General features: G+C 36.3%; 1 protein-coding gene across 3 annotated transcripts in view; it reads right to left on the bottom strand.

The window, feature by feature from the left end:
- Positions 1–269: 269 nt before the first annotated feature.
- The window catches only part of UBE2E3 (ubiquitin conjugating enzyme E2 E3), an 89,767-nt gene continuing 73,768 nt past the window's right edge, over positions 270–16,268 (bottom strand). For all 3 annotated transcript variants that reach the window (XM_082841523.1, XM_082841522.1, XM_082841521.1), the window contains exons 4-6: positions 7,433–7,565; positions 3,387–3,534; positions 270–1,746 (exon numbers count right to left, since the gene is read on the bottom strand). In XM_082841523.1, the coding sequence (XP_082697649.1) occupies positions 1,649–1,746; positions 3,387–3,534; positions 7,433–7,565 (379 nt within the window). In that variant the 3' untranslated portion in view covers positions 270–1,648. The remainder of the gene's footprint in view (positions 1,747–3,386; positions 3,535–7,432; positions 7,566–16,268) is intronic.

The following is a 16,268-nucleotide window of genomic DNA, read 5'->3' as shown; positions in this document are numbered from 1 at the left end:
CTCAGAGGTTTTCATAAGCCTAAGCCTGTTTGGTGTACCTTTGTAACGTGGAGAGATTCTTTTTGGGTTTTTTTTGGCGGGGGGGCGGAGAGGCGGGTGTGCGTTAAGTGAAAGACAGATATAGAAGTGTTTATTTTTACCCTGATTTAAGACTTCTACTGACAAATACTCAAGTAGGAATCCATTATTCTTTGTGAGGGTATATACAACTAGAAATGTTTTACTTTATTATCCTGGAGCAATGTATTTTTATGCTAATAATTCCAGCCTATAAATTTTAGGGTGGTATTTTATTTCCATATTTAGGACTGGAGAAGACATTTGCCCATATTCCACAACCTTGGTTACATGACCAGAGAATTACCTCAATAACTATCCCAGTCATAGAAAAAACCATTTATACTCTGTTGACCAATCTGAATATTGAAACATAAACTAACCCCTATAAGAAATCTAATATTTAATAATTATAACTAGAAAGAAGGAATTCATATAACCTATTAAACCCTTAAAATTCCCTATTCTTTCAACTGAGAAATAATGCCACAACTGCACAGTAATCCAGAGTTCTCGTCTACCTTCAGGGCAGACAAGGGTTTCTATGTTCATCTCTGTCTCTGCCTATATCTGTTGGACAAGTGCATAATAAGAACGGTAATGCACACCAAAAACACCATGAAAATTCAAGAACAGGATTAGAAGTCAAAAATGCATGAAAGACACAGAAGGGCTACCAGATTAAAGTTATTTGACAATGCTGCCCAATGGTGGACAGAAGTCATCATTCTGGAAACAAAATCTTGTAAGCCAGGATTTCATGTTATTTTTGGCTCAAATATCGTATTATCAAAGTAGAGCTTTATGTTTTTCTGAGACCAATGGTTAAAAAACGCAATTTTGTATATTTAAACTCATGTATTCTCTCATTAGGACTTAAAGGAAAAAAACTCTACACATTTATACGATTTCAAATGTTTTCAATTTAATAAATGATTTATTTATACTAGTCCTCTGTAGTTAATCTTCATATTCACATTTTTATCTCATCAACAATCATCTCAGACACACCTTCTAACAAGACTGACTTAAAATATTACGACAGGAAACTATGCCTTCAGGAGCATGTTTATTGTGTTTGAGATGATACATCAGGTGCTCTCTGAGCTACAAAGGGTAAAAGGAAATCCTCTCGATACAAACTGACAAAGGTAAAAGGTAAAACATTTTTCACAACAGCATGAACCACATACTCAGAGATAGATCTGGGTTTAATACAAATGACGTAATTCCTAGTCATCTACGGCTACTATTATAACTTCATACAGATAATGAATTAGGCTAAAATGCACTATAATATTTGGTAGACTTCAGGACCAGTATCCTTAGTACATCACAAAATACACTTTGATATCCCAAAGAAGCAAGACTTGCAAGTAGGCGTTTTAAACGTAACTAATCTACAGCTACAAAGTTCTACTCTTGATAGCATTTACCTTTTTGGGGAGTCTCCCAGTCTCCAAAGGATAAAAGCAGAGAGTAGAATCAGTATAACATATACACAGAAGTCCGTATTGTAAAGGCTATAAAGATTTGCAGCACAGTGAGAAGATGCCTTCTGCTCCTTCACACTGCATACAAATTATGTGAATTATGTTGCATATCGCTTGGTCCACTGTCTGGCTATCCTGTCATGTTCTGCTCTGTTGGTCAAATACTGAGTGGCTATGCTTCCAACCAGAGGATCCGCTGGAAAAGTGGAAAGAACATTAAAAGATATTATATGGTGTCTTAAAGGTTCAGTTCTAATAGTCTACTGAACTGAAATGCTGACTTTTCAGCAGCAACTTGATATATAATGGCTAATTACTCAGAAGAAAAATGTTTAAAGTAACATAATCATCTTTATATTTTAATATTCAAATTAGAAAAGCCTCTTTAAAAAATAAATGTTGAGTTAATAAATCTGATTTTTAAAAATGTGTATGCCTTTAATATACAAAAACTATTTTTCACTCAGCATTTTATTGAACAATAAAAGTGTGCTAGATGATTGTATTTGTTTTTCTACGGATATTTAAAAATTAATTTTTCCAAACTCAGATTCAGAATGAAATATTTCCTTCATTCTGTACAATAACACGACTTAAATCATTACCCTTACCTCCATTTGAAAGCTTACTTGCCATTTTGCTTTAAATAGTACTGAGTGAGAAATTGAATCTGAGATGTAAATTTTATTTTGAATTTATTTTTCAAAAAAGGTGTACTATGTACTATGTACAACATTTGAAGTACACCAAACAACAGCCAGTAAAACGTAAAGCTCTCTTCCCTCCTGACTCCAACTACTCAGAAGTTTCTCTTCCTGGAAAATAATTTATACCTGCTCACAGCATTTCTACCCAGAGACATTATACACATTTATAAGCATTTAGAATATTGTTACGCACGTGTGTTTTTTTTTCAGTGCCTTGCTTTTTTACTTAATATATCTTAGAGAGTTTTCTCTATCCATTCACATAGAGCTACCTCATTAAGCTACATCCTCTATTAATGGATATGTAGGTTATTTACAATCTTTTGCTTTAATAAAAGATGCCACAATGAATATCCTTCTATATATCATTCTATCTATCTACCTATTTACCTACCTATCTATCTATCAATCTGTATTTTGGGTATATGTATAACTGCTAGGCCTAATATAACAGTAATAACCTTTGGTGATCGATTAAATATTTAGGAAAAATAAGCCAACTTCTTTAAAAAAATGACCACTTAGTAAGAGAGCATATGCGAAGTCCCAGGTCTAAACATTATTTTTTCAAGTCAGCTACCCACATTAAAGATCATGTGTGGCTGTTAGGCATTTCTTACAGATTATGCACTAATGACTTTACCTCTGAGTTCTTATAATCATAATCTAGTCTAACTCTCTCATCGGCTGTCATTTTAATATCGACGATTACCACATCTAATACAACCAACCATAATCCGAAAAGGAAGGGAGAACAAGAAGCCCTTCATTACTGAGAGGCTGCGTTAAAGCACATGGCAGCACGGAGGAGCAAGAGAAGGTGGCAGTGGTGTAAGAAACATTACTTTACTCGTGTCAAAAGTGGTTTGTACAACTCCATTAATTTAGAAAACAGAGAGTCACCAATGACAGGCAGAAAATAATTATAGGGTAGTATGCCATTAACAAATTAAAGGAAGTTATTGTGAAACTTCTGGTCTATTCTAATTGAAATGGCATTGATAATTTCCTCAAAAAGTGTTTTATGCTGATCTTTCTACCAACAGCATTTACTTCTCAAATTCACCTTAAACTGAAAAAAATGCAGTTTTTGTAGCCTCACTGTATGTGTTAATAAAAATCTGCTTACCAGGGTTGCAGTCTGTCAAAAGAGAACAAATTGACAGCAAAACCTTTGAAATAGTCAAAGCAGGACTCCAGTTGTCTTTAAGGATGTCCAGGCAGATGACTCCCTGACTATTGATGTTGCAGTGATAGATTCTGGTGCGGAAAGTAACCTAAGGGCAGTGACATTAAAGACAGAAAGAAAATAAAAAGCTTTATTACCAACTAAAACTCTCACTAGCAAAAATGAAGTGGAACATATCACAGATCATAGCAAACAGCATATAATTTCATCGAAGAGCTAACAAACACTAGGTTTAAGTAATAGCAAAATTAAATGGTTTTATTTAATTCAGTTCAAAGAAATTGTTTTTACCCAGTATTGCTGGAACGATATTGCTTTTAAACCAAATGAGTCGCTGAACTGTTTAAACAAATGATACGGTAATTCTATGAATGTATGTGTGGGCATGCACTCATACACCACTATTTAAAGACAGGAGGTGAGGGAGAACAGAAACGTTTTGGTGCCAAAGGTAAGAGAAACTAGTGAAGAATTTTTTTAAACATAAAACTAAAGTTACGTTAGGTTCTTAGTAGAAAAAGGTCACCAACTTAGCTAATCTCTTGCCATGTGTCAGAAAATACTGGAGAAGGTTGGTGAAATCACCAGCCTTTCTATTTCTCAGACTTTCATTTCCACAAATGGCTCACTGTCTTGTTAGACTGAGACAGTAAAATGAAACAAGTAAGGTCTTAAGCTACTGAATAAAGGAAACTATTATATCCTTGAGATATGTGATAAAAGAGAATAAACCATAGAAACAAACACCAGTTTCAAATAAACACAAACACAAATTGGGTGGTTAATTCTTAATTTGGATTTGCAAAGAAAAAAGACAGTTCCTGATCCCTTGGAACTAGCAATGTACTGTGATCTCCCAAGTGGAGTCTGGAAAGAAAATGTTTAAAGCACTCAAAAGTGTATTTCTGATAAGGACGCATAATTAAAAACAAGAAAGAAACCACTGGTGTAGTGGGGAAGGAGGAGAAAGAGACCACAGTAGTACTCATTTTATCCACATTTTTGCTTTCCATGGTTTCAGTTTTGGACCCCTGAGGTCAACTGGGGTCCAAAAATATTAAATGGAAAATTCCAGAAATAAACAATTCATAAGTTTTAAATTTTGTGCTATTTTGAGTAGCATGATGAAATCTTGCACTGTCCTGATCTACCCTGCCTGGGTGTCCAGCATAATCCTGCCCAGTCAGTCTACTAAGTAGCATCTTGGCTATCAGTTCAACTGCTGCAGTATCGCAGGGCTTGTGTTCAAGTCACCCTACTTTATTTGATAATGGCCCCAAAGCTCAAGAGTAGTGATGCTGGCAACTGAGATCTGCCAAAGAGAAGCTCTAAAATTCTTGCTTTAAGTGAAAAGGTGAAAGTTTTTGCCTTAATAAAGGAAGGAAAAAAAATTCTACACTAAGGTTGCTAAGATCTATGGTAAGAATGAGTCTTCTATCCATGAAATTGTAAAAGGATAAAAACACTTGTGCTAGTTTTGCTGTTATACCTCAAGCTGAAAACGCTACAGGCATAAGTGCTTAGTTACGATGGAAGAGGCATTAAGTTTGTACAAGATATTTTGAGACAGAGAGAGACCACAATCACATAACTTTTATTACAGTATATTGTTATAACCGCTCTAACTTTATTATTAGTTATTGTTAATTTCTTACTGTGCCTAATTTATAAATTAAACTTTATCATAGGCATTTATGCATCGGAAAAATAGCATCATATAGGGTTCAGTACTATCTGTGGTTTCAAGAATCCACTGAGGGTCCTGGAACATACCTCCTGAGGATAAGGAGGGACTACTGTATATAACTCTAGAACTGTTCTAACACAGTACATACTAGTTACACAGAGCTCTTAAAGTGTGGTTATAAGAATTAAGATGGGCTAAAAGTGTAAAATACATATCAGATTTCAAAGACAATATCAAACAGAATGTAAAATATGGCGTTAATGATGCTTCTATTGATTACATGTTGAAACGACGATATTTTTGGATACACTGGATTAAGTAAAATATTATTAAAATTAATTTCACTGTTTCTATAAAAAATTACACATGTAGCTTGCATTATATTTCTATTAGGCAGCCCTGCTCCAGAATATGGGAATAATGTATGTTCATATCATTGACAGCTGACTACTCAATAGATACGCATGGCTTACAAACACAATTAATACTCTGATTCCTTTCAGCTTCTAACAATCAATGAACAGAAGAGAATTAAATTTCTATTATTCTTCAAGAAGTTCAACACCTTATCTGAACTTCAAAAATAAGCAGAACTGTAGAGAAATAATTATACCTAAACCAAGATAACAGCAGAAGTCTTATTTCTTTTTCACTTGTCCAACTATAGATCTGAAGAATGCTTCATAATACTGCATAAGATATCTTAGGGAAGAGGAAGGAATCAACATTGAAGTGTTAGAAAATAAAAATATTGAGACTTTAACAAAAAAATTAACATGCTAAATTAATAGCCATATTAACCAAAATAATTATGACAAATCATATACATAAGTATGCTAGTCAATCTCTATTTTCCATTAAAAGATTCTAAGAAAAATGTCTCTTCCTTTAACAAAGTTTCCCTCATGTATAAAAATTTCATAAAAACTAAATCTTGCAAACTTTTTTCTAATTTTGCTACCACGTTAAAACCAATTTCCAATATGAAAAATGATGGAAGTAGAAATAAGCCTCACTATAAATACAGTCATGTGCTATTTTGCTACGGTTTTGTTTGCTGTAATACAGAAAACTTAAGCACTGAAGGCAAACTGAATAGTTAATGATATATTGGCTTTTAACATATGTCATTTTGAATGTGAATACAATCTGCAGTATTGTTAACATGAGGGTTTTGTCCCTTTCTTTGATTGATCTAGCAAGAGATACTCGACATACCCGAGAACATTAAATAAGACAATCATTTAAAGATCTTAGGTTCTGATGGGACCACAAAGTAAAGCACTCAAAAACTGACAGCTGTAGTTGAGAGCCAATACCTCTAGGTGATAGGGAAACTTGGTATCTGCAATTTGAGGTAAATACCACTAGGTGGAACTGTTGTTACCTTGTTAGATAAGGGAGAACCGATCCGCCTTCTTTAAAAAAAAAAATCCTTTATTTTTACACACACACACATAACAACACACGTGCACATGAGGCAGGCATTAAATCACTACATATATTTTAAATAGTGAAGGGAACATAAGGAACTAGGTTGACAGTTAAGGGCTTGATAACACTTCTCCCTGACATGTCAGAAGTCTTTCTAACTACAGCATAATTATGCTCAGGCTTAATACTGATGGTAAAAACTGCTGGCTTGACTATTTTATTGGGAGAAGTCAGAGGAGGAAGCTATTCAAGTAACTGTTATGTTTAAGACTTGAAAAATAATTGCCAGTGATCACAAGACACAACTCAACCCTTCTCGCTGTTATCCACCTAATTCACATTCAGAGACAACAGGAGGCCTACGTCACCCAGCCGCCCTCACTCCCATTAATGCATCAGACTTACAGAGGGCACAAAATAAGTCTATTAAATAGTACTAGTTCTCTCTTCTTTGCTATAGGTTTCTAGTCTTTGCTCATCTATAAAGATAGGGTATTTAACACAAGATTCAAGTTACTTAACTCTTCTTTCCGGAAGCTGTCAGACAAATTTACTTTTTATCCCAACAGGTTTCTTAAGCAAGGTTCATAAGATACTTTTTCTCATATCATAAATCTAAAATTTATGTGCTTACTGATGGGCAAAGTAGCATACTTTTATTTACAATTAACAAACTCTCTGCTGATTACAAAGTTATTTGTAAAAGACACAAATCAATTACTTCTAGTTTTAAAATCCTTGGTTACATGAGAGTTTCTGTATAATCCATGAAAAACAATTAAATAAAAATAACTGCATCCATTCCCTAGAATAAACTGACTGTGGAAAAGGATAAGTATTAAAGAATGCAATTCTAGGTTCTTACCTTTGGTGGCTTAAATGGATAATCAGATGAAAATGTGATATCCAGAAAAAACACACCACCTTCATATACAGAACCTGGTGGACCAAGTATAGTCGATCTCCATTCATAAATGTTATCTCCTTTAGGCCCAGCACTATTTAAAAGAAATTAAAAATCAATGTGTATATCTGTGATCAATGAACTTAACATCTTAAACCAATTAAGTATCAAAGGTAAATTAGCAACCTAGAACAATAAGAGGTAAGTATAAAAGAAATAAGTCTCAACCAACTTGTGCATGCATGTGTGTATAAACATATTTGGAAATATTTCTAACTTACAGAAAAATCACAAGAACAAAGAACACCTGTATAACTTTATCCAGAATCCCATTTTGCTCATTTGCTTTATCAACTCCCTCTCTCTCTCTCTCCATCTCCTCCTCCTAAAAAAAAAACCACACACACATACACAACACACACACACAAAGTACTTTTTTTCTGAACCATTTGAGAGTAAGTTGAATATATCATGGCCCTTTCCCCATAAATATTTCAGTGTGCATTTTCTAATATAACTGCAATATAGCTACAATTTCAGTAAAAGTAAAATCTATACAATACCTACAATCTGCAAAATAATGTTGTCAACTGAACCAATTACGCCTTAGAAAAGAATCTTAATTTTCCTCCAGATACAAGATCCCAGTCTTGGGATCAACCATCTATATATCCTGTGCCTTTAGTCTCCTTTAATATAGAGCCTTTTAGCCTTCCTTTGCCTTCTATAATATTAATATTTTTGAAGAATACAGTTTTTCTTTTAATAGAATGCTCATCATTTGGAACTCGTCTGATGTTTCCTTATGATTAGATGCAGGTAGTTCAGTCCTGGCTAGAAGAGAATGTAAGTGATGCCGTGTTCTCCTCAGGGTGTCACATCCAGAGGCACACTGGTGATGTTAATTTTCACTATCCAGATCAAGTGCTGTCCAATTTTCCTACTGCAACCAATAAGCAACCTTTGCAAATACCCACACTCTTCATCAGAATTTCTCCCCTAGATTTAACATCGACTTGTGATTCTTGGCTAAACTAAACCTTACTATGATAGTGATAAAATCATAATTTTCCAACGTCAGCATTTCCTCCACATTTACCAGCTGGCCCCTGAGCCCTCTCTTCTCCTGATTCTATGAATATGTATGTGTATTATTGGTGAGGTCTCATGGATTCCTATCTTTTTTCCTAATGATTTAGAATTCTTACTGAATTTAATTATTTTGACACTCAAATCACCCCAGATTTGGCCACTGGGAACACCTTCAAAATGACCCTGTATCCTTGTGATAGGCCACCATCATTTTTCTGAACACTTCCTTACTTTCTGGCCTAACGATATGTTCCAGGCTCCCATCCTTGGAATCTGCCATTTCTTCAAGGAGTCCTGGTTCCTTTTAGTGGGAATGTTGTTCAAGGTCTGTCTGAGTGCTAGGTGCTACTAAACCCCAAGTACATTACATTGTGTTCAACACCATCATTTCATTTATAAACTACAATGAGAGATAATTCAAATAAAGTCTAAACTCACAGTTATTTGTTAGGAAGACACATCCAATACCCCTTAAACCCTTTTCAAATTTACCTTACAGACTTCCATTTTTCTCTAACCTTTACACTATAGACTAACTTGACTTTCTGCACTAAGTTATGTATAAAGCTTTTCTTCTTTTAAAATGACCATCAGTTTATAAATGATCTGCATGTTTGATTTAAAATAAGTGCAAACCAGCATTGATAAAGCAACCACACTAACGACAATAGGACATTCAGGTATACATTAAATGATTTAACTATAGCTTATTAATTCTGTAAAACATACACTGCAGACTGTAAACATCAAGTAGGCGATGCTATCAATAATCACTCTGACAACAGTTCATACAGAAAGGGTGGAGAAAACTTGACGGTATAATCAAAATGTTTACAGGATGTTTCAAAAACCTATTTTTAAGGCAGATATATATGAACTATAAAATCTTACTTTTATGGCCTATTTAGGGAAAATACACTTTTGAAAAATACTATTTTCTAAGTTTTAAGTATACACAGCAACTGGAACTAATTACAGTAATGGCTCATTGTTCTGTCATCATCTGAGAATCAGGTATATTCCTCAAGGGAATTTTCACTGTAACTAAAAGCATACAAAATGAAGTATGAATTTTGTTTAAAAAAAGAAGTTTAAACTGATTCAATGGCATTTCCTTTTCTAAGTTAATTTTTCCCTTGATGACTCAAAGTAATCGTTATAAAACTAAATTATAGTATGAGACTTTTATAGTACAGCTGCTATACTAAAATGTTTTAAACTACACATGTCACACACTGATGATAATAAAGATGACGACGATGATAACAGCAGCAGCTAAGGTTTACTCCATAATAAGCCAAGCATTTGTCAAAGCACCGCAGTGTATATCTCATTTAATTCTCCTTACAAATCTATGAAGTAGGTACTATTATTACATTCCTATTTTTAGATGAGGAAACTAAAGTTGAGAGTTAAATAACTTTCTGTATGTCCCACAGCTACAAAATACTCAGAGAATTTGGACAAAGTCTGAATAAATCTCTATTGACTTCAATAGTCTTGCTATATTTGTATTTCCTCTTATAATTTCAGTGCTACTATGTGTAATTTAATCTCCAGTCAAGTTTTGCAAACACTTACTTGGATAGGAACCCAAGGAGAGCAATTCTCCAAAGAAACCAAATTTCCTCGGTGATATTCTTTGGTTCTTGGCAGAAGAACTATGTTATGCTTCAGATGGCTGGGGATTACTATATTTTAATGAATCACGGAATTTCAGCATGAAAAGGATCTGGTTGAAGCCAAACCCCTCCTTTTACACTTGAAGAAACCAATTCACAGAAAGTAAGCGATCCATTTTAACTCTGCTCTGCCAGTTGGTAGAAGAGCTGGAATTCCCACACCAAGTTCTTGGTTCTTAAATTTGCTGTCTTCTCAGTTATGCTATTCTGCTACAAGACACTAAGGATATGGTTATTGCAGCAGGATACGAAATGTGACCTTCCCTACTGTTTTGGAGTAGACCTAGTAGGGTTGCAGCTTATGGCTGTGTTCTGAGGAACCTAGCCTAAGGTGACTTAGGGCTAAAAATCCAGCTCTTGCTGGCTGCCTCGTCTGGAATAAGAGCCCCCATTTTCCTTCTCACAAATCAAGATGGGGGGCTGGGGGCAGTAAGGAGGGGGTGTGTGGGTGTGCTGGAGGCACGACTGACTCCACCCTAATTCAAACGTAACATTTTATAGGCTAGTAATTGACCTGCCACTGAGGCTTCACAGCTGAGTAGAAAGTGGGTGCTAAATGCTGACAAGCTCAGCTAGCCACACCTTTTCACTAGTTCTCAATCTTCTCTCTTTTTCTTTTCCAAAAGGACAACACTCCAGCAATTCTACACTCCATCCTGGATCATCTATTTTTCCCTCTCTGGTGAATCATGCCCACAAGAATGCTACAAGCGCCACTTCCCCAATCTTTATTTAAAAACTAACCACGATTCCTTTACCCCTTCCAGCTCTCATTTCAATTACCTCCAACAGGCTCTTAACTCCCGCCGCCACTCCACTGAAACAGCTCTCATCCAAGGTCACCAGTGACCTCATCACTAGACTCGACGCTCATTTCTCAATCTTCATCTTATTTGACTGGCCCAGCAACATTTGACACAGTTGGTCACTTCTTCCTCCTTGATATACTTTCTCTGCTTTGTTGCTAGAATAACATACTTACTGGTTTTCCTCCTAACTTTCTTGGCTTCTCCTTCTCAATCACTATTGCTGTTCCTTATCTCCCTAACCTCTAAATATTGCCAATCCTCCAGAGCTCAGTCCTTAAACCTCTTCTCCTTTCTAACTACATCTACTCTTTTGTTGATCGCCTGCAGTTTTACGGCTTCCAATAGCATCAGTAAGCTCTGAACCTACAAACCTGTATCTCTAGCCTCCATTTCTATACTAAATTCCAGAGCTATACATCTAAATGCCTACTAAACACTCTTTAGTTTGAAATCTAATATTTTGTATCCAGTAATTTTGAAAAGTTTAACATGCCCCAAACTGAATCCCAGATATTACAATTCCTCTTACAAGCTTCCCTAATTCAGCTAATGGCAACTCTTTATTATTTTAGTTCCTCAGGGCAAACACCTAGACCTCACCCTTGACAACACTCTTTCTATCCCACCTCCTGTAAATTCCACTGGTTTTATCTTCAAAACATACCTCAAATTCTACTACTTCTCCCTACTCCTACCACCTCAACCATAATTGAAAACACCAGCATTCTCTATCTGGTTAATTACAGTAGCCTCCTTGCTTCCACTTGAGACCCTAAGCCCCACCACAGTATTCTATTCTCAATGACAACCAGGCAGAGCGATGAGTAAATCAGATCACGGGACTCTGGTCAAAACCCTCCAACGGCTTACCTCCTTATTCTGTGTTAAAGTCAAAGTCTTCTGACCTATAAGGCCCATCACCACCACCATCCTTCTTATCTGCTCCTCCTTTCCTCGCTCAACTGGCTACAGCAACCTGTTCCTCCAACTAAAATGTACATTTCCACCTCAGGGTCTCCGCACCAGTGTCTCTGCCTGGAATGCTCTTCCTCAAGGTACCCACATGGTTTGCGCCACCACCTTCTACAGGTCTTTCTTGGCTCAAAAGCCACCTTCTCAGTGAGGCCTTTCTTGGCCACTCTATCTAAAATGTCACAGTCTCCACACATTTCACCCGCCTTTCTATTTTTTCTCCATAGCATCTATCACTCTCTAACATATATTTTATCTATTTATCTTACTTATTATTGTCCGTCTCCCACTAGAAATGGAAGCTCCATGAGGCTGCAAGATGTGGACCAGGCTCTTCAACTTACGGTGAAATGGGCTTTTTATGCTCTGAAAATCAGATGTATTTTAATAAGTCAAAGTGACTAAAGAGTTGTGGGATCTGCCCAAGGGGAGAGGAAAGAGAGATCTCATGGAGCAGTGGGCCCCAACCTTTTTGGCACCAGGGACCGTTTGCGTGGAAGACGATTTTTCCAAGGACCGGGGGTAGGGGGGATGGTTTCAGGATGATTCAAGCACATTACATTTATTGTGCACTTTACGTCTATTATTATTACATTAGTTCCACCTCAGTTCATCAGGCATTAGATCCCGGGGGTTGGGGACCCCTGTCATAGAGCATGTTTAATGGCAGAGGAAAGGGGGAAGCAGAAAGGGAACTTTTCCTTAAATGGGTATCCCCTGCTTTTAAAAAATTCCCTTTATGCTCTTTGCTCTTACGAAAGACTTACATTAGTACCTGTTTTCACCAACCAAAAGAGATCCAAAGAAGATTTTCGCTTTTACAAAAACAGGTGAAAAGCAAAAACAGCGTTCAGTCTGTTCTGCAGTGAACATTTTAGAGACAGGGAGAGCGGCACCACCAAGCTCCTTCCCCTGGAACTACACTCAGCATCTCAGCATCAAGCCTCCATAGCTTTGAACTGTGTCTGTAAGCATCTGTGCTTTATCTCGATTTATTTTGTGCAGCCATTAGCAAGATGTGTCCTAAGGTAACTGCTTCTTCCTTTACATCATTTAGGCTTACAAAAGGTTTTATAGGGACACTCTACTTTCAGATAGTGGGGTAAACATGTACTAATTTCATAAGAAAGGGTTCATTTACTTAGTAATTTACTTCACTGATACAGCAGAAGTAACATTCATTCCAGTTCTGAGTCAAATTAGAAAAAAGCAAAGTTAACAGGGACTTTTGTTTACTGCAACCTCAATATTTTGCTAATGCCAAATAGAAAGATCAATTGTTAAATTTCAGAATTGAGGACGTAAATTTTTGTTTAAATACCACTAAGAAAAAGAGTAGTATTTTATTTTACTGTTTTTCCCCTGCAAACATTACTTTCCTCCCTTTAAATACCATGTTTCCCATAAGCTATTATATCTTCTGCACAAAACAAACAAAAGTAAAAGGCAGGCAGAAAGTTTAGATAGAGTGACAAACTTGCACCTGGGAATTTTCTGTTACTAGCTGCTCTTATTGTTAATGAGTAACAATATTTTAAACATTAGCAGCAAGAGGACTGATCTTAGCAAAATCTATTTTCTCATCACTTGAATATTCGTTCAGCAATTACTGTTACTGCAAGGGTCATAAACACTAGCCTTTTACAGCACTGGAGTGATTCCCCACAAGAACTCTCAAATGCTTATTTAATTTAATAACAGATTCCCTTTTACAATTATCCTTCTCTTAACACAATGCTTTTTTATATAATTTTTAAATCTCATACTAAGCCAAATGCAAAGATTTACACTAAAATCTGTATGGTTTTTATCCCTATGGCAATCTTAAGAAGAGCTGAATTAAATTCAAGGAGAAAAGAATATAACATATGTCTGACTTAAGACGGACATAACTATGAAAAGTGTACTGGTGAGTGTTCCGTCCTAAACCATTAAATTGTTAAAATAAATATACCCGTGTGTGTAGTGTACATTTAAAAAAAAGTACTAATACAAAGTTCTTATTTAAGCGTGGGTTTAATTTTACGGCTACAGAAATGAAAGAGCTTGAACTAAGATGCCATATTGGTATAACTTCAACAGACCTTATCCACCATGACTAAATTTTAAAATACTATATATTAATATAGAATCTGTTAAAATACAAATAAAATCAAAGAATACTATATGTTCATGGGTAAGAAAACTCAATACTGTCAAGATGTCAGTTCTTCCCATCTATAGATTCAATGCAAACGCATCAAAATCCCAGCCAATTATTTTGTGAATATCAACAAACTGATTAGAAAGTTTATATGGAGAGAAAAAGATCCAGACTAGCCAACTCAATATTGAAGGAGAACACAGTCAGAGGACTGCCAGTATCCAACTTCAAGACTTACTATACAGCAACAGTAATCAAGACAGTGTGGTACTGGCAAAAGAATAGACGAATAGATCAATGGGACAAACAGAGAGGCCAGAAATAGACCCACATAAATAAAGTCAAGTGATCTTTGACAAAGGAGCAAAGGCAATACAATGGAGCAAAGACAGTCTTTTCAAAAAATGGTGCTACAACAACTGGACACCCATATGTTAAAAAAATGAAATTTAGACACAGACTTTACACCCTTCACGAACATAAACTGAAGATGGATCACAGGCCTAATATAAAATGTAAAACTACAAAACTCCTAGAAGATAATATAGGAGAAAACTTAGTTGTCCTTGGGTATGGTGACGCCTTTCAGATACAGTACCAAAGACACAATACAGGAAAGAAATAATCGATAAGCTGGACTTCACTAAAATTAAAATATTCTGCTCTGCAAAAGACAACGCCAACAGAATGAGAAGACAAGTCACAGACTAGGAGAAAATATCTGCAAACAACACATCTGATTAGGACTGTTATCCAAGATACACAAAGAACCCTTAGAACGCAAAGAAAAAATGAATGACCTAATTAAAAAATGGACAAAAGACATGAACAAAGATACTGCACCAAAGAAGATACACAGATGGCAAAAGAACATATTAAAAGCTGTCCAACAGCACATTTTGGTGTGGACTGAGTGTTTGTGAGTTGTCTCCCATCCACCCCCAAAGTTCATGTTGAAATTCCAATGGCCGACGTGGTGGTATGTGTGTGTGTGTGGGCGGTGGCTATGCGAGGGAATTAGGTCCTGAGAATGCAGCCCCCAGGAACAGCATTAGTGAGTGCCCTTATAAAAGAGACCCCCAGAGTTGCCTTGCTCCTCCTGCTATGGAAGGACACAGTGAGAAGACAGCCATCCACGAGCCATGAAGCAGATCCTCATCAGGCATCAAATCTGGAACTTCCCAGCTTCCAGAACTGCGAGAAATACATTTCTGTTGTTTACCAGTCACTCAGTCCATAGTATTCTTGTGAGAGCAGTCCAAATGGACTAAAACATCATTAGGGAACTCCAAATTAAAACAGCAAGATGTCACTACACACCTATATGAATGGCCAAAATCCAAAACACTGACAACACCAAATACTGGTGAGAATGTGGAGCAACAAAACTCTCATTCACTGTTGGTGGGAATGCAAAATGGCAGAGCTGCTCTGGAAGATAGTTTGACGGCTTCTTACAAAACTAAACATACTCCTACCATACAATCCAGCAACTGTGCACCTAGGTACTTAATGAATTGAAAACTTATGTCTATACAAAAACCTACACACGAATGCTTATAGTAGCTTTATCCATAATGGTCCAAACTTTGAAGCAAACAAGATCTCCTTCAGTAAGCGAATGGATAAAGTGGTACATTCAGACGGTGGAACATTATTCAGCCCTCCAAATAAATAAGCTACCAAGACATTAAAAGACATGGAGGAAACGTAAATGCATATTACTAGAAGCCAATCTGAATCATACATACTGTATGATTCCAACTATATGACATTCTTGGAATTCAAAACTACAGAGATTGTAGAAAGATGAATGGTGGCTAGGGTTTAATGGGGAGGATGGGATGAACAGGCAGAACATACAGGATCTCTAGGACAGTGTAACTATTCTGTATGATACTACCATGGTGGATACATGTCATTATACATTCATCCAAACCCACAGGACGTAGAATAGCAAGAGTGAACCCTAATGTAAACTAAAGACACTGAGTGATAACAGCGTGTCAAATGCAGGTTCATCAATGGTAGCAGATGTACTGGTGTGGCGTGAGATGTTGGTAGAGAGGAGGCTGTGCATGTGGGACAGCAGGTACATG

Source organism: Leucopleurus acutus (genome assembly GCF_964270905.1).
Source record: "Leucopleurus acutus genome assembly, chromosome: 6".
Classification (NCBI taxonomy): Eukaryota; Metazoa; Chordata; class Mammalia; order Artiodactyla; family Delphinidae; genus Leucopleurus; species Leucopleurus acutus.
The sequence above is the reverse complement of the archived record's forward strand: the minus strand, read 5'-3'. Positions and strand labels throughout refer to the sequence as shown.